Genomic DNA, 19,895 nt, shown 5'->3' with positions numbered 1-19,895 from the left:
CTAGGTATCTTTACGTGTCTTAATGGTTAGAGGGGGTAACCTAAAATATGCTAATTAATAAGTGACGATATTTTATGTTATGAAATTACTGTCAAAAACGTATTTTCTCTGAATAAACAAACACTTTTTAATGGCTTCGGATTTCTAACCCCCAAAATATTAGGGATAGCCACAATCTGGAAAATATGGTCACCATAGTTGGTCAGGAGAGCGATCCAAAAGTTTGGACTCCTTAATGTTTTTTTTTTTTCGTATTCCCCATATCTCGAAAATTTTTGAAGAGAATTATAATTTTTTTGCACAATGCGTTTAGCTAACGATAATTTCATGCAAAATATAAATGCTAGTAAATATATATTTTTTACTTAATAATAGTTAAGAAAAATATTTTTCTTCATACAACTTTTACATCATTTTAAAGAATATAATCTTACATGGCACAATCTTGGCAATATCGGTCGAGAAGTTCCTTAGAAATCAAATTTTTAAAAAGTCATATTTTTAAAATTTGATTTCCCAGGAACTATTTATTCGCTTTCTTTCAATTATTTTAATTTTATCCATTGTAAAAAGTACATTTTTATTTAGAAAAAGTTATCGTGACTGGTTTCGTAACAAGACTATCGTCAGCATTCTCTCTGTCTGCCTATCTCTGCCTGTTTCTGTCTGTCTTTCAGAGACAGCTGGCGGATGGAATATGATCTTGTTACAATACCTAAAATTAAAAACTTTTCGTTCAAAACAAACTAAACTTAGCATAAACTATGTAACGTAAAGTAAGAAACAATTTAAACTTTTATTTAAAGTAAATAAACAATTTACTTTAAATGTGTAACTATATTTGTCAAAAAAATTAGAATATATATTTTGTAAAAAAAAGTTATACTTAGAATTGTTAAGTTCTTTAAAAAATGTAGCGTGTGTGGTACGAAAGGTTTCTTAATAAAATTTATTAAAACATTGCACTCGAGAAATATTACTTTTTTATGCATATAAAACACTCGTCTATTTCTATAAGTTGTAATTTATTTCAGTGAAGAAAAAACAAATAAGTCAAGCATTTAATAAATAATTAAACTCTTTTTATTATTTGAAAAAAAAAAGAACTTTAGCCAAACATATGTCGAGTAAAAAGTTCTCAACAACATTTTGTAAATTTTGCAAAATTTGAAATGTAATTTTAAAAGAATTTTTTGTTTTAAGGTTGTAAGATTTCATCCGTTTAAAATTGGGTTTCGCGAGATTTATAAAAGTTCAAATTTCAAAATGAACATTTTAATTATCTTCCTAGCAACAACGATTGTAAACGCAGAGAGAGCAGGGGGGAGAGGAAGGAGGTGGTCAGATTTTCTTATTAGCGACTGTTTTATTGCGTCACTAATTTTTAGCGAATCGAAAACGAGTTAAGATTTTAATTTGCATCTTCCTTCTTTCGTATATCTCTTGTTTTTTATTCGGAAAAAAAAATCTTTTTCTATCTGAATTTCTGTTTGAGTGATCTGTTGGAATAAATAAACCTAGAACATGAAATCTTCCATTTGCATGTTAGTAATCTTTAGTTTTTTATTTTCTGTTTTGTAACGTTTTCATCATTTTTCGGGACTTGGATGAATTTAAATATTTTAATAATTTAGCAATTAAACATTTATTATTATTTTGCATTTGAATTACGTAAGTAATTATGTATACCTGTGACTTTTTTAAATGAGGATATGTAATTTTCATAGAAAACTTATTTTTACCGACTAGTATGTTTCCTATAGTATGTAATAATCCTCTTCCTAATTAGTTCCTAGTATGTAATAATCCTCTTAAATTTCAAAGTATTAAATCTTTTAAACTCTACATTTCAAATCGGGTTTAATTCCGGTACAAATACAAATTATCGTGGAAATATCTGTGAGAGGGTGTATCTTCATTATACGTAGTCAAAACGCGAATAGCTTTTACTTATTCTTGTCCATTGTAATAAAATTCTTTGTAAATTTTTTTTAAAGATCCTAGAATTATTATTTTTATCTAAATAAAGCTTCTTTTATGTTAAAATTCACTTTTACATTCACTTTTTTACATGAATACTTGAAAAATATGTTTTCAAATATTTGACTTAAATTTCCATACATACAATAAATTACTTTCTCAAAAGTGTTTTTTATTATTATTAAAAAGTTATTAGGAACAAAGAGTTTTATTATAATCGAAAATTTATAGATTATGTTTTATAACACTCTCACATTTCTGTTTGATAAACATTCTAACTTATGTATTTCGTGAATAAAACATAAATTTTTATCCATAATTCATTAACATCCTTTTTTATTAATTAACTGTACATTATTTATTACTCATTAAATTGAAATTTTAATCAATGAACTGAAGAACAAGTTTTTTGTTGCAATTATAAAAAATACTTAATCTTGCCTAATTCAGGTGTTGGGGATTTCGATTCAAATTAGTTGTACACTTAACGATACAGATTTTTTTTAAAAATAAGTTTTCAGTTAATTTTTGTCGAAATGTACAAGTTAAGAAACGCTATATATAACGTTTTTTAACTTTCACATTTACAACATTACATTTTAAAACCGTCGTTGAACAGCCGACCAATTTTTGGGTTTACAATTTCAAATGTTCAACCCCGTAGACTTGTAATTTTGAACCCAATCCAGAAGACAAGGGAACTCCTGTATCTAGTATGGGGAGAAATTTTGCCTGCGTGGAGGACTTTCTTGATGTAACCAACCCGAATTTGTGTTACATGGAGAGGAAGACCACTAGAACCTTCCAAGGTTAGGCAGACAGTAAAGAGACTCTAATCCGTGATCCGTCTACTACTGTGGTCGGTGCAAGCCGGATGCGGAATTCGTATCGACCAGTCATTGGTGGGATTCGAACCCGGTTCACCTCACTGGACGGCGAACGTTCTATCCCCTGAGCCACCACGGCTCATTAAATTGTACATTTATATAACAGGGGGTTGCGTTGATGGGCAATAAACTTTAGGTCACATCATCGGGATTAAAACTGCACAGGAACGTTTGCCGAAAATAACGTTAAACACAACTAAGAGCTCTTTAAACCTGTTTAGAAGCACACTCACAGAAATAGTTCTGAATACGTGCCTTTATCGGCGTATGACGACCGTTCTAGGCATGGGTTTCTATGCAGTTTTAACCCTGATGATGTGACCTATTTTTCCTTCATGTTATTCGCAACATTTATGCGAACTCTTCGTTGTATATAATTTTTTTAATTTGAGCCTTTCAACAAAAAATAGATTCAAATGATAATTCGAGAAAAAAAAACTAGCTTGGAGATAGAAACCAATTGCAGATTTGAAATCAAGTATACGAAAGTATATCAGATCTGTTAAAAAAAATCTAATGCAGCATAAAAAAAATATTGATTTATTCAGAAGCTACAATAAAAAATCAGACATAGAAACTATAGAATTAAAATAAATATTTTTAACATTTCCTATTCAACATAAGCAGACAACCGCTGTAAAATTTGGATTTGGCGACACTCAAAAAAGATCACTTCTAACATTTCCTTTCGTTTCCTGTTATAGCAAATAAGTCAATTTGAATTCGAATTTGCGAGATCATTTTTATTGGTTTGTTAAGTTCGAGTGTAAGTAATTTTTCACTTTTTGTTTTTATTCGGATTAGTTTTATTTCTTTCATTTTCTACCTTTTAAGTATTGTGTTCGTTTAAATGTTAAAATATATTATTTTATGTAATTGCGACAAATGTTTTGAGTACATGATAGCATGGAATGAGGTATCTCGTATCTTCCAGTTGATAATTTCAAAAAAAAAATTTTAAACGCTTTCAAATAATTTAAAGAATAAATGCATTTCATGGCTAAGATTAATACAGAAAATTTATTAAGGCATTTTTCAAAAACTAATTACATTTCCGAAATATGGTTTATAAGTAAATTCTCAGTTTCATCCGATGTAGCTTTGTTTAGCATTTGGATATTTTTCCCTCGTCGTAATTTTAAATGTTTATGAAATTTATTTAACTAAAAATATTTAACTCTTCATTTTGGAATTTAGTGTTTTTTTTCCTTCTGCTGGAAGAAATTGAAGTATAACTCATAAAAATTACAATTTTGTTCCATATAAATTTTCAATATCTTAACATATCTACTAAACAAAAAAAATAATAAACATCTGAAATTTTTCTCAAAGAATTTTACAATTTTTGTGTTTTTTTCCATGTTTAATCTATGTCTTTTTCCATGTTTCCATCTTTAAATATATATTGTAATTATTTATGAAAGTTTTGATTTTTGTGTTAATATTTAAGGGATGTTAACTTGCTCTGCTTTATGGGCAGACTTTTACCAGTGGTAACAAAACTATTTTCATTCATAATTTTTGCTTTGGTAAGTTGATTTAAAGTTATTTCGACGTTACGGTCAATATATATGTGTTTTATTGCAAGATACTTTGGGATTTTTTTTTATCTGTTTCTAGTTGACAGGAAAGCAGAAAAATGACGTATATTTGTGTGTTTACACGTCTTATTTGGTACGTCAGCCTAAGGTGGGCCATAGCCTTTAGTTGCAGATTCCGCTAGGACAATTAATTTTTGATTTGGAGTCTTTTGCACCCATCTCTCTAAAATTTGATTCCGCATAATTAGGCGATCATTGTTGTGGTCATTTTCTTATGTCTTTACATGTAATTTTAATTGAAAAAAACTCTTCCCCTCAAATAAGCTTTTTTCCTCATATCTTTTGAGTTTGGCTTAATCACACATTGAATAATCACTGATATCTTCGGTTTCAATAGTAAATAAGTATTGTTTTTTTTTAGGAATTAACAGTCCTTGCTGGAACTCGTTCTGTGGTCTGCCGTAACTGTCTAATTCGTAAGATGGACACTGCCATTGGCGAGTGATGGAATTTGTAAAGTTGCATTTTCGAAGTGCCCTATAATAGGAGCTCATTTTCAAAACTCGCCAGGAGTGAATTTTTTTTCTCTAGTGAAGTGCTATATTTTTCCACTAGGAGTTTTTCAAGTAACGGCATCTAGGAGTTATTCAAATAACAAACTACTGTAAGTTATAGTTTTAAATTCTTTATTAGTATAAAATATATTTTGGAACAGTTTACATCTGTAATGCTGTATTTTTCAAATGTTTTGAAGTATTTAAAAAAGTATTTTATGTGAATTAATTGAGAGCAATAAATATAAAAGAGATAAATTGAATTTATACCGTCTTTTGCACCTTGGGTAATTTAACTTTATGAAAAGTATAGACCAGAGGTGGCCAACCTGCGGCTCGCTAGCCACATGCGGCTTTTTGAAGGATTAATTGTGGCCCTCGATAAGTGTACCCGAGTTCCCTTTAAAATTTTGTGCCATTATATTTTAAAAAATTAATATCGTTCCGCATGTGTTTCAAAATATCTTTTGAATTACTGACAACAAATATGAAAGACTAAGTACAGCGTTGTTCAATTCAAGGTGAGTTTTCCATTTCCAATATAATTATGACAGAAAAAGCATCTGGAGAATTAGAATTAATAGAGATGCTAGAAGATCAAGCTCTACAATTAAAATATAAGTCGACGTCGATTACTGAATTTTGTAAATTTGTACCAGAATCACAGTGTCCTGAATTAAAAAAGGCTGATTGTAGAATTGTTTCAATATTCGGAACAACGTACTTAGGTGAATCATTTTATTCTACTTTAAAATTCGTGAAATCCAAAAACCGATCAGTATTAACTAACCAGCATCTCAAAGAATTACTGAGAAGTGCTGACACCAATTATTCACCAAATTTTAAGGAATTATCAAGAGAAGTAAAATAAATGTGTTTAATTTTTAATATTTAAATTCAATACACATATTTTGTACTTTCACTTATATGTTGTAGATAAATATAATTTATGTAAAAAAATTTTTAATACCTTTTTTCATATCTTTCAAATACGTATTTAATTGCGGCTCGTGAAAAATTTCAAATTTTGAAAGATGGCTCGACTATCAAGGAGCTAGGTCACCCCTGGTATAGACGTTCCTCAACGATAGTGGTATTTTTACTCGTCAGACATAGTTTATGACTAGGATTTTTTTTACCCTAAGCACGTGATGTTTGATTTCAGCTCAGTTCACTCACTCAAACTTTTGTGCTATTTTAAATTAGAATTAATCTTTCTTTATTTAAATAGACTCAATATTTAATTCTGATATCGCCATCTGGGTAGTTGGCTGAAATACAAAATGGAAAGAGAAGGAAAAATATATATATATATATATGGCAACACACGACAATAAAAAAGCAGCAACTAAAAACAAATAAAAAATTGTGATAGCTTTATTACGATTTCTGGTTACTCACTGGCCAAACGCCTTTTTTCTTTACTGGATAAATCCCAAAACATTTCAAATCATGGGTTGCAAAAATTGTTTCAATTCATGTTTGTCGTCGGATAGGTTTTCAAATCCTGCCTATATGTGTGTTTCAAGATGTCACAAAATACTTTTCCATCATCAGTATTCATATTTATATTAAAATTACCGTCAAGACAGCGATGTTTAATTTATATTAAAAGAATAAAAAAATACTTTGAATTATTATTATGTAAATATATTAAAAATGCCTGCTGGTGAAAATGAAAAGAAAAAAGAATTCTAAATAAGTTATCAAACAGCAGCGGTCGCCATAGCAACGCATGTGCACTGTTTACTATTACTCTTTGCCGTTGAACTGTTTACCTTAAAAAAACCGAAGTGCATGAAAAATATTTCGAATATTTTTTTTAATTTGAAATACTTTTATTTATAATTATAAAATTTGAAACATTTTTATTTTTAAATTATTTAAATTGCTTTCTTATTTTTTCTTATTAGAATTGAGAAATTTGTTATTGAAAAAATTGTTTTCATATGTAACTATATTGGGTTGGTTTTGAAACTAAACTTGAAATTAAGGATGTAAAAAACCGGTATGTCCTTTGAAAAATTCTCTCTTATGCTTATGTTCATCAGAAATATTTGTCAATAATTCTATTTAGATATTAGCTGCTTGCATGAGTTTTGATGGGAAACTTTCAAAAAATATACAATAAATAGACAGCTATTTAGCTTTAAGCATTATTTACTATGTTTTTAATGAATCGTTTTCGTTTCTCTCTCTGACGAAGAGAGAGAAACGAAACGACTCTCTAGAGCACTAAAATTTTAACTGGAATATCTTTCTGAATGACAGTTTCGATCATTTTTCCGATCGCTAAAAGCAAGGCAGCATTTATGGTCAATCGAGGTATCGACATCATTTCGATTAGCTAGAGCACTCAAATTTCAGCTAGGGCTTTGTGACAAAATTGACAATTACATGTGATAAAAAAGTACCTAAAAGGCACAAGCAAATGTTTATCTTAATTTTATTGCTAAATAGAATTCATTAGGAAAGAATCGAATAAATTTCGCCTCGCTAGAGTTCTGATATTTCAGATGGTGTTCTGACCTTGGCTACAGCAAGTAACAATCGTTTTTTAAAATCTCTAAGTTAAAATTTATCTCCATTTTAGTTCCCAATCGAAATTTCAAATACTTCGATTGGGATCGATATTGTCATAGACAATAATAAAAAGTAAGTAATATAATTGAGAAAGTATCTAATATTTTTAAAGTTGATTAAAAAGAGAAATTAATTCCATTTGTAATAACTGTTAATACAGTCTTTCAGAATATTTAGCCTTGCATTTACCGTTTTAATTAAGACAAAGATAGAATTTTTTCTTCTATCGCTCTACTTCGACTTAAGAAACGTAATTTTTAAAATTTTAAATTTCTTGACGTTAAATTCTCTTTTTATGTGCCCAAGTATAGTATATCTGATGAAAATTGTAAAGCTCAAGTTTGTGGAAAATAAATTTCTGCTTAATCGATGTTACTTCTTGTCTGACGAGTGGAAAATAATCTTTTGATAATGCATTACTTTGAGAAATTCAAAAAGTACAAATAAATCACGAATTTTTTTTAATTTAAGCGATATAAAGGTTTCATGATGAAAAAAGAATTTGGCGATGGAGTTCAATTTGGCGATTAAGTAACTAAATACGACGTGTTTTTATTTTATTGAGTGGTAACCCGTTCAAATGCAAGTTTGTTAGTGTAATATTGTCGGTCATTTGTAGTCTTGTCATAGAATTTTCTTTTATCTATTTTAAACTATTGTTAATCCTGGGTAGCGCCTTACATTAATTTTGGGAAGCTTAAATTTCTTTTTGACGAGATCTGTCTTCTTTTGTGAAAAAATGGCTAACTTGATCAAATAATTTAACTGTCAGGATTTCGTCTGAAAAAATTTTAGTTGAACTTGATGAAATAAGAATAGTTTTTTTGTCTACACAAATTGTTTCGTAAGTTTTATTTTTATTTTTCTATCTCTCAAATTTTAGATTTGTTTAATTGTCGTTGTTTAGACACGTGGTTTCAATATCTTTGCATCATACAGTTCATGGCTAAATTATTAGACACACTATAAGATTCTATGTAAAATCTTAATTATCAAGTGATACTCTTCAGCTTTATTATTTTTACACAACTGAAACAGGTTCGTGTATCAATTAGTTAACTTTGTACTGCAATAAGTTGAAAATAAATACAAATAGGAAGTATGCAAAAAAAATCTCCATAAAAACCAATCGCATGTATATTTAAATATTCAAGCATTGCATATTAAACTCGCGCAAAACATGTCATTATTAAAAAAACTACAGTGCGTCTAGTAATTGCGTCTAATTATTATAATATACTAATATAATACCTGATATAATAATTATTTTTTATTTGTATAATATATCGACTAATTTATCCAATCGTCAAATTTATATTATATATCGTCAAATTTATATTATATATCGTCAAATTTAAAAAATTGATGCACGAACGTAAACAAGTGCAAACCGGTTTCAGTCACGTAAAAACAAGCTGTATAGTATCACCTGATAATTAAGATTTTTAATAGAATCTTATAGTGCGTCTAATAATTTGGCCATGAACTGTAATGTCGAAGCATATTTTTTTTTAATATTTCCTTATTAAATTACATTCTGCAAGTATTGCTTAAAAATTTGAAATTTAACCAGAGATATAGACGAATATTTTGAATTCACCCTAAAGTTTTTGATTTCCTTTTTTTACTGAACAATAAAGAAACTAAAGAATCGATTTCAATAATGTAATAATCCTGTAAAATTCCTGTATAGTTTCGGTTCTTATGCTTATTTGGCTTTAAAACTAATACGGAAATAGAACGAATCATAAGAAAAGCAAAAAATTACAACGTCTATTTATATTTAAATTTAATTTGAAGCTAAAAATTAAGTTTTTTTAATCTATTTTAACTAGGATTTAAAGTCTTAAGTGTAAGTTATACTTTTTAATAGACAAGTATGCGATTTTGTAAGTCGAATTCTAAAATCTAACAAGGTTGTGTCGAATGAAAGAAAAATACATACTTAACAATTTATTTCTCAAATTTGGGGATTTTTTTATTTAATATGATTCACTTTAAGCAAACATTTCTTTCAAAATATTTTTATCACTATAAATGAAGTAAACATATTGAAGCTTTTTTTTGGTAAAAATTATCTTTGTGTTAATAGGAAAATGTTTAATATGTCAGAAATCTATTTTTTTTTAAATAATTGCACTAACTAGATAAATATTATTTTTAATAAGAAATGCTATTTGGATTGTAAGTCTACAAAGATCAACTTTTATGTATCTCTTAAGGTGAACTCAACAATAAAAAAATAATTTAATGTTATGGACGGAATACAAAACAGCCTTTTTAAAAATTAGTTTAATTTAAAAAAATAATTTTATTGTCACATAAAATTCTTTTTTTAGGATGCAATTTATTTTTACATTTGTAAATTTCGAAATATTTAAAGTAACCAGATATTATATTAGTTATATAAAAGCGTTAATGCGAAACATTATTTACAAGCATTTAGAGTTTTCTTTTAACATTATTTAAGAAGCTTAATTTTATAATAATAAAAAAATAATTCAAAATTTCGAGACAAAGTTGTATTTGTTGATTTTTAGTTAATCAACTTTTTTGGAGGGGAAAATCAGATGGCAACCCTACAATTCAAAGAAATGAATAAACAATTTTTTTTTCTTCGTTTAAAATTTTTAGTTGAATATCGACTAATTGCTCCTGGAAAATTTTCTCTTAGTCAATTTGAAAACTGAAATCGGAGTTTGCGTTTTGAGTATTTTTTTTTCTTTTTTGATAAACATGTAGATTTTTACTACCGTCTGTCTTATAATGCATTTAATTATTTAAATTTTAGTTATTTGGTTTAATTGTAAATATTTGTGTTAAATGTTTTACATTGTAATAAAACATTTAAAAAGAATTATAAAATGCAATGAACATTTTTTTATGAGCGGAAGTAATTTTATTCTATTTACAAAGAATTAAGTAGATAAAAAATTCTAGAAATAAGCTTTATAAATTGAAAAAAAAAAGACTTTTAACTCATTATTAATAGAAACGATACATGGGGACATTGTCGCAGAACGTTAAAGTTCTTGCAGAAAGATTTTTCTTTTGAAAAGTAAGAAAATTTAGTTTTCTTTTCTACAGAAATATACACGTAATATTTGAGTCATGAATGTAGATAATCACTTTTCAACGCGCTTTATTTAAGTCGATAGTATCGTAAATCGATGTAATGTTTCAATTGCATTTTCGGCAGTTATTGATATTGATTTTCTAAATATCTAAATATCTCGATGTATTTTCAAAGAATAGGGAAAATTCGAATCTTGCATTTAAGTATTTACTTTTTAAGGCAATGATTCCATCGACTTTTTGGCAGTTATTGCTACTGATTTTTCAATAGTTTTTAAATCCGATATTATTTTATGCGATAGTATAATTATTTATTATGTATTTGAGTAATCCTTTTTTTAAGGAGTCTAAATCGCATGATTTTTCTCGTCGATCTTTTTTTTTCGACAATGCGCGGATTTTATGATTTTTAATTATTTTTTTATTATGATGATTATTTACAAAATACGAAGTAAGAAATAATTTATGCGGCACCACCCACCCACAACAGAACGCGAGAATATCACCCAAAATAATAGAATCGCAAACTATTGCATGTTCAGTTAAATAAAATATTTTATATATATATATATATATATGTATATGTATATGTATATGTATATGTATATATATATATATATATATATATATATATATATATATATATATATATATATATATATATATATATATATATATATATATATATTGTAAACACAGCGTTTTTGTTATTCTAAATTAGTAACATATAAAATGTTTGTTATTATAAAATAAGTTAATAATAATATGTTATGTATGTTTGTAATAATATGTTTGTTATGAGGCCGGGATAGCTTGGTCGGTAGGGTGCTGGCCCATGTCAAAGAGTTTGTAGGTTCGATCCCCGCCGGCCGAAGACTCCCCGTGTAATAAATAGTGACTGATGCACGTTAAATCTGTCGAATCGCAAAGTCCTCCATGTTCCCATAACAAATCAATACCTCTAAGGGTACTGATCCAGGAGTTTCCTTGTCTTCTGGATGGATTCAAAATTACAAGGCTACGGAGTTGAACATTAGTAAAACCAAAAATTGGGTCGGCTGTTCATCAACGACCGACGGTTATAAAATAAAATATGTTTGTTATTATTAAAAGTATCTTATAGAAAGATATTAGTGCTAGACAGCTTTGTTGCAGCATGCTCGAAAAAATTCTTCCACAGGGTTTAAATGCTATTTAAAATTTTAATAAATCAAATGAAAGATTAATTATTACGTTTAGCAAATGTCTCTGTCGTAGCAAAGATTTATTTTGATTATCCAGTCATCTTAAAGTTTTTAGTAACTTTTTTTTTAATTAAATTTTTAAAATTTTATTTTTTTTATGTATAGGTGCACATAAAATTCGGTTGACAATCTGCGAATTGTATATTTTATTACCGTCGTTGAACAGCCGACCCAATTTCGGGTTTACCACTGGCATTGTTCAACTCCGTAAACTTGTAATTTTGAACCTAATCCAGAAGACAAGAGAATTCCTGGATCAAGAAGAGAAATTTGCTTTCATGGAGACCTTTTTTGAAAGAACTAACCCGCATTTACGTTACATGGAGAGGAAAACCACGAAAACCTCCCACGGTTAGCATGCTGGCAATGAAACTCTTAACAATGATCTGTCTCCGTCATGTTTTACGTCAGCACTGTGGTCGGTGTGAACCGGGTGTAAAATTCAAATCTACCAGCCATCGCTAGTATGTGAACCCGAGTCGCCTCATTGGAATATGTGCGCTCTGAGCTTCCATAACCCAGAATTCTTATATAGTTATACATAAATGCTTTAATGCAAAGCTGGGTATCCTGAATCGACGGGTAATAAATCCAAATTTTATGAGGTACTTGAAAATCGCCGAGTTAACAAATAAAATTTTTACTGGGTACTCGGAATCGGTTCGGCAGATTTGAATTTCCCCTGAACCCGGACCCAGCAAAAATTTTTGAACCCGGTGCATCTCTAAAAAAATTTATAACCGTTAATATCAATGCAAGTTTGTCATTTTAAACTTGAACATTTTATAGGTAAGTTCATTACTTGGAATAATTTTCAAGTGAAAAATCTAAAACATGGTGGGACTACTTTTCTGATCATGTGTGTCCATATCCTCCAAATTTTATTAAAATTAAAGGGGTCAGACCAAAAGTTATCTGATGTGAAATGATTATTTTGAATTTTTTATTCAAACTATCAGTTAATAATAGCTTCGAAAGTCTTTCTTGAAATAATTCTCAATGGTTTAGTTATTTAAGTTCATGACATAAAATATTGCTTAATCCTTAGTTTTAAAAAAACCAAATGAAAAATCCTATTTAAACCATAATAAAATAGTTTCTTTTTATTGCGTTAATTGATTTTTTGTTATATTTTGTGTTTTGTCTTGCAGACAAGAATGTGAAGAATTGGCTGCACGCCGCAGTCGCACTAGAGCTGCACAATGGGATATTCCCGCCTGTGATTGAGCCGGAAATCGATGAGTACATTTTTGCATCATTATTTTGGAATTGTTATAATTGCTTCCGTCATTTGATGATGATTGATTGTGATGTCCAGTCCTAATAAGAGAACCGCGAACTGTGATCACGTCCGGGTGATCCTGTGCCGTTAAAGTCGGATATACTCGTTTCGTGGTCAGTTAAGGGAGAAGACGTGTGTGATCACGGTCCTCGAAAAATTAATGATCGAAAAAATTAAAAATATAATGAGACGTGGTTGGTACTTTAATAATATGGTTTCGTCTTCAACGCTGTGTTGCTTTTCGGATTATTCATGTGCTTGTGATAATGTTTTAATATTGGGAAAATATGTGAAACTTAGCATTTATTTAAATATAAAAAAAAAGGAAATTGATCATTCTTTGGTTCAATTGAAGCTTCTATTTTTGATAGTTTTTACAATTCGGATTTAACAAGAAGTTCCCTGACTTAACGAGCGGATCACGTACTTAGGCTCTGTTCTCGGTGATTTCTGCTCTCTACATATGAGGTGCCGCAAACTTGAGATCATGGCACCGATCATGAATTATATCTAGGCAACATGGTCCCAATAGTTTAGTCAAAAGACAGTTCTAAATTATGAGTCCGTTTATGTTATTTTTTATTATGGTGTTTCATCTACCTTAAGCATATTGTGCTTATTGCGGCACCGACTTCCTCACAAAAATTTAAAATCCTCAAGAATAATTTCGTATTTTTAAAGTTGAGTTATTAAAAAGGTAAAGAATTTTTATATCTGATCAAAATTTATCTAACGTCATTTCTGACTTACGACATTTTTAAATGTCAAAAACTAATACGAGTAGGATTTTTATTGTAAAACTACTAAAAGCGGAAGAAAAAAAACGAATCTAGGTTTTTAAAAATTTTTTGGCTCTCTGCCCACTTTGCCAGACATTTTTTTCAACGCTGCTTAATTTTTTTACAACCGTCTAATAATCCATTCTTATTTTGAACGACGAATTTTAAATAAAATTCTTTAAAAATATTTAAGATTGAAAATTAATTGGTACAAAAATGGTAATCTGACTTGTAATGAATGACTGTTTCATTTTCTGATAATTCGGAAAAGATTAATAACATTCCTACAATTTTTTACAATCTTTTTTCTTCTAAGAGGAAGTTTAAAATAAGCATGAAATCTGTATTTTGAACACAGTTCAATATTACTTTTAAAATTATTCATTTACTTAATTTAGCTATGAGCTTAATTTAAATATATGATTATTTAATTTAGCTATGTGCTTAGTTTATATAAAAATGCTCTGGCCATCTGGTTTCACGGATGGAACCATAGGGTTCTTGGGGTGAAATATCAGGAGTTTCGGCAGTTAGGCTATTTTTTTTTATCTCTTAAATATTTCGGGTATTTTAATGTAACTTTTTTTTAAATTTTCAATTAAAAGTCTAGCGAAAAACCAAATTATATGCAGGTATTTTCCAACAATACTAATTTTATATAATGCATAAGCATTTCTCAAAACTTTTCTATTTAAAACAGATAAATGTTGCTCTGATACTGTGTTTTCAAAGTTTGTAACAATTCTTATTCAAAAAGACGTAATTCAGCTAATTTTATTCAATTTTAATTAATGCGTTCACAAGAAACAAATTCAGAACAGGAATCTGCTCCAGACCTTTTTCGTTAAGCCCAACCTTTTATAAATTTTGGGCTCAAATTTTCGTCCCGTTTCTTGACCAAACTATGAAGACCATATTTCTGAAACATGCACGATTTGCTAACGAATATTTTTTGTTAACTCTCGTTGCTGATAAATAATTCGGATTATAAACTAGAAATAACCATTCATTGCGGGTAAGTACTTGTTATTTTAATATTTTATTATTGTTAAATTGTGGCTAAAAAATATATCACTCTTTGATTTTTCGGTGGATAACTTTTCATATCTCTATCGAAAAAAAAAATTTAAAAAAATTTATCTGCGTAAAAAAATTAAAGTAATAAGCAAACCTTTGGATATATTTAATAATATTTCGAAATTTTGTTATTTCTCATAAAAAAAAGGCCGAAACGAAGTGTTAATGGGAGCTCTTAATATAAGTGATTTTTTTTTAAAATTATGGTACGAATACGTACTTTAACAGAAATCAATTGAGAGTTATTGTTTGTGATTACAGCTTACTTTCTCAACTGTTCAACCGTGTTTAGGTCAACCATTCGGAAATTTTTTAAGAGGCATTTTTCCGCACCTGATACTGGCTCAAAAACAAAATCCATATCCATCCTCTCTCATCCACATAAATCCTCTATCATTATGGATAGAAACTGTTGCGTACTAGTTGCCAGAACTCGTGTGCCTCTGTTGCTTTAAATATATTTTTCGGATATCGCGAGATATGGAATTCTAAATTCATTTATATAAATCATAAGAGAGCTTATTAAGTTCAAGAGAGCCACTATGGAAGAAAACTAATGAAGAAATCACGGATCCATCTCCCGAAAACAGGAAAATCGCTTAGTTTGGGTTAGATGAAGAAAGAATTTTAAATTGTGAGTAAGGGTTTTGATATAATAAATAATTAAACGGGTGAGTAATATTGAACAATAAATTTAATTAAACAATAAGTAACAAAGTAACATATCGGACATGACATTTTCATGCCAACACCACCTTTTTGCACACCTAATACTACTACAGTAAGAATAAAACAGTTCTGTACATTTTCCCTCTTAGGGGAAAAGTTTAATCATTCTCCCTTTTTGCGTTTTCTGAATCTCATTCCTCCGTCCTTTGGAGAAGCATCTGGCTTCAGAAGAAGACGATGCGTCTAACTGAAATCCTACTAAGAAAGAAACAAACAAGAAAACAAAAAACATACGGAAATATACGTTGAAAAAATCGTAATTATTTCACATATAAAAATGTAAGAGCCCAGTGAAATATGACTCCAAAAATACTAAAAAGAAAAAAAATTAAATTTTCAAGACAGATTTACATAATTAAGGATAACATTAGAAACAATTTATTAACTAAACATTAGACAAACTATATGCATTCTATTTATATTCATTCATGTGATATGCAATCTTGACCAGGCGTCTGCAATTCCATGTGCACTACCTCTCCTCCCATAAGTAATTTTGATATTATACCTTTGGAGAGCTAGTGCCCACCTTGTCAGCTTCGCACTATGTGGGGTACTACGTGTTAAATAGGTGAGTGGGTCATGGTCAGAGATGACATCAATTTGAGAATTAAAAATCCAAGTGTCGAAGCGTTTTAGTGCTTCTAACACTGAAAACGCCTCTCGTTCTATAGTGGACCATTTCTTTTCGCTTTCCGATAATTTTTTGCTGAAGAATGCAATTGGCATTTCTTTCCCATGTTCATCTTGTTGCTGTCGAAGCTTCTCGATTTCAAATTGTTGACGTTTATCCTCGAGCTCTTGCTGTTCACGGAGCTTTCTGTCTTCAGTAATAACCAACAACAGATTTTTAGTGAACTCTTTATCGTATCCTTTACCTGTCGTTATCGATTCACACAAATCGGTAATTTTCATGTCATCCGAAATATCATGACCCAACTCAATGGCTAAAGCCTTAAGATCATCTTTTCGTGCACGCTCCAAATAAGCCATATTCAAAAATTAAAAAAAAATATTTCCCCCAAATTTCGTTAAATAAAACAATAATACGAGAGTATACCAAATAACAAGTGATGATTAATTAAATTCCCATTTATGCTATTAAAATTTGCAAATCAAACTAAATAATAATAGGCAAATTAATATGATAAAACTTCAATAAGAATAAGCTTTATCAAAACTAATAACAACTTTCTATTATTCAAAAATCAATCAACGGATATCAATATCAAAGTTTCATAAAAAAAAACTTTTTTTTAGCATAAATTGCAGACGTTTCTAAAACAAATAAAATTTATTCTTATATGTATACAAAAAAAATTCTTATATCAGTAAAAGATAAATTGACACAATTCTACCATTTAGAATTACTAGGAATATTTCTTTTATTAGAGAAAAATCTCATCTAAAATAAATTGGCATCAGAATATAATTCATCTGATAATAAATTTACGAATACGTAATAAAATATCATTCCGAATAATCCTACAAGCAGAATAATCTTTTGGAATACACAACAAATTATAAATGTCTTCAGCGAAGAAAATGACATGAATCACTGTTAAACTCAAGGTTGTTTCGATTTCTAAACAATTAATAAATTCTTTCACTTGAAACAGAACACTCATAATTAATCTATATCTTCTTCAAACTTCAATTGTTATAGGTTATTATTATTAACAACAATTTCACAATAAATAAAAGCATTTGGGACATTAATAGAATAACATGTTTCTAAACAACGTTAGATGCAAACAAAACTACTGATGTAGTTGTATATTCCACAATGAAAAAAAAAAACTCAATTTCACTTAACGTACTAATGTACATAAATGTATTACTGGATAAGCCTTCAACTTAATACACTGATGTGCATAAATTATCTTATTTTAAGAAATACTTCTTACTTTACTACATTGGCATGTATGAAATCAAAAGTACTGGCGTACTTTAATACTTTGTTAAAGCTAATTGAATGTACTGACGTACAAACATATATTAATTTAACTGCACTGATGTGCTAACACCATAACCCTCACTCTTTTCGATTTCGCATTGATATGCTTCTTATTTAAAACACAGAAACGTGCTAACCATTTCAAATTACTACTTCTACATAAAACAACACATTACTGAAAAATTTTCCTGATGGAACAAAGAAAATAAAAAAAAATCAATAATATGTTCTTATTTTATACACCATTAAACATATATATTCTAGCAAATACTATATAGAATAACAATGACATATTCTATGATCTGTTCCGGTCGGAACAAATAATTCTGACAACATATTCAGTCAATCATGACAACATATTCAGAAAGTCACAATTTTTTAATTATCAGTTAAATAGTATGTATTTTTTGAAAAAGAACTTTCTCATAAATTGAAAATTAAACAAATTAGGAGTCATATAACACAAAATTACGCGATTAAGTTGGCATACAATGGCATACAACTTGCAAAGAATCACCATAGCAATAATACACTGATTCCAGAGCAAAGGATGATTTCAATGTAAATATCTCGTAGGTTTCTGCTGGATCCAGTAACCTGTACTTCCTTGTCACAGATAAAAATTTGACCTTTAAGATTATATTTTAAGAGGACAGAGACATAAAAGCCACGTAAGGAAAGATCGAGTCTGTAAAAGGAATGGTTCAAGACCTCTCATCGAAATTTTACAAGCATTTAGAGTTTTCTTGGTGTGAGGCATAGCTATGTTTGAGCAAGCACTGTCTCATTCGACTTACTTGTGTTGTTCCACGTGAGCTTTTGCTCTACCAATTTTTTTTTCTCCATTCGTTTGGGTGCGATTTTTCTCAACATTTTAAATGCAGATATTTGAATTCATATGAAAAAGCTATCCTGGAAATATCAAAAAGTGATTTGTTTTTTCCGTTTCATTATATACATTACCTCTCAATTTCAATACATCTCCATTTATTTTTCTGATCGTGAGCAAGCAAAATGCGTTACTTGCAATATTTTATTACGTTTTGTAGCTGTCTGTACAGTCCGTTTCCTTTAACTTTTACGTTGTCCAGTGCACAAAATGAATGACATCACAAGGAATAACTTTTGTTCTAATTAACTGGATTTTCACAAGCTAAACACCAATCATATTGGTTTAAAAGCGCTACCTCAAATATTTAACTTGAGTTAAATATTAAGTTACTGATTCAGACACAAAATGCACTTTATCTGAATAAACATATGGGACAAAGAAAAATATCGTTTAGTTCGAGTTATTAAAATGGTGCTTTTTGAAATATTAAATTAGTTTGTTTTATTTGTAGTTTTGGAAGATTCACTAAATTAAATTAATCAAAATCAATTACTAGTATATGTTTAATTAGGCACGTGATTAAATTAAAAAGTAAGGCATCATTTTATTGGTAAGCACTATTTCGGATAGCTTGGCATAATCCTGCCGATCCGTCGTCAATTGATGGAATGCGACTGTGGGAAAATAAGTTAATTACGACTCAATTATAAATTATAAAAATTATTGAATTATAAAAGATAATACAATTATAGATATATATTTTAACTCGACCAACTAATAAGCGCGAGCAATTAAATATTTCCTAAGGTACCTGTCGTCTGGAGAAGCTGAATTATAGCAAATTGATAATGACTAAAATAAAATAATTTATCACACCCCAAAATTTATTTAAATTTACTTAGATAACAGCGATGCATTTTTTTGCGTAATATCGGAATCAACAAAAATTGCCATTTAAAATTTATTTCAAATATATCCATATTGCAAAATAAGTATGTAGGAATAAAAAATTACAACTTCGAATATACCGTACCACACGTAACGTATTTTATAATTGCGCGTAAAACTTTTTTGATTCGCTTAAAAACTATTCTAAATAAGGCTCTAAGTGCACTGAAAATGGGCAAGTGAAATAAGAGATTCAAACATTGAACCACTTTCCCTAATTTAACTACTGAGTCGATATTTTCTGAATAGCTTCTACCCCCATATTTTGAGAGTTAAAAGTTTAAATCCATCAAGAAAAAAATATGCTTTATTAGCTCTTTTTATCAGAAAGTAAGTGTTTTGTTCGATCCTGTAACTTAATTGTTGTGGCTAACTTAAAATCAGCACTTTAAACCATTATGGTTGTAACTGTGATTAATAGAACTAA

At 29.0% G+C, this 19,895-nt stretch overlaps 1 protein-coding gene across 1 annotated transcript in view; it reads left to right on the top strand.

Moving 5' to 3' along the window:
* The window catches only part of LOC107439353 (uncharacterized), a 53,620-nt gene extending 39,934 nt beyond the window's left edge, over positions 1–13,686 (top strand). Inside the window, exons 4-5 of the mRNA XM_087150492.1 lie at positions 4,830–5,072; positions 13,016–13,686. Of these exons, the coding sequence (XP_087006618.1) occupies positions 4,830–4,913 (84 nt within the window). The 3' untranslated portion in view covers positions 4,914–5,072; positions 13,016–13,686. The remainder of the gene's footprint in view (positions 1–4,829; positions 5,073–13,015) is intronic.
* The last annotated feature ends 6,209 nt before the right edge of the window (positions 13,687–19,895 follow it).

The sequence above is a fragment of the Parasteatoda tepidariorum genome, chromosome 9 (genome assembly GCF_982258835.1).
Source record: "Parasteatoda tepidariorum strain Cologne lab strain chromosome 9, Ptep-v5.0, whole genome shotgun sequence".
Lineage (NCBI taxonomy): Eukaryota > Metazoa > Arthropoda > Arachnida > Araneae > Theridiidae > Parasteatoda > Parasteatoda tepidariorum.
This window is presented reverse-complemented; position numbering and strand designations above follow the sequence as displayed.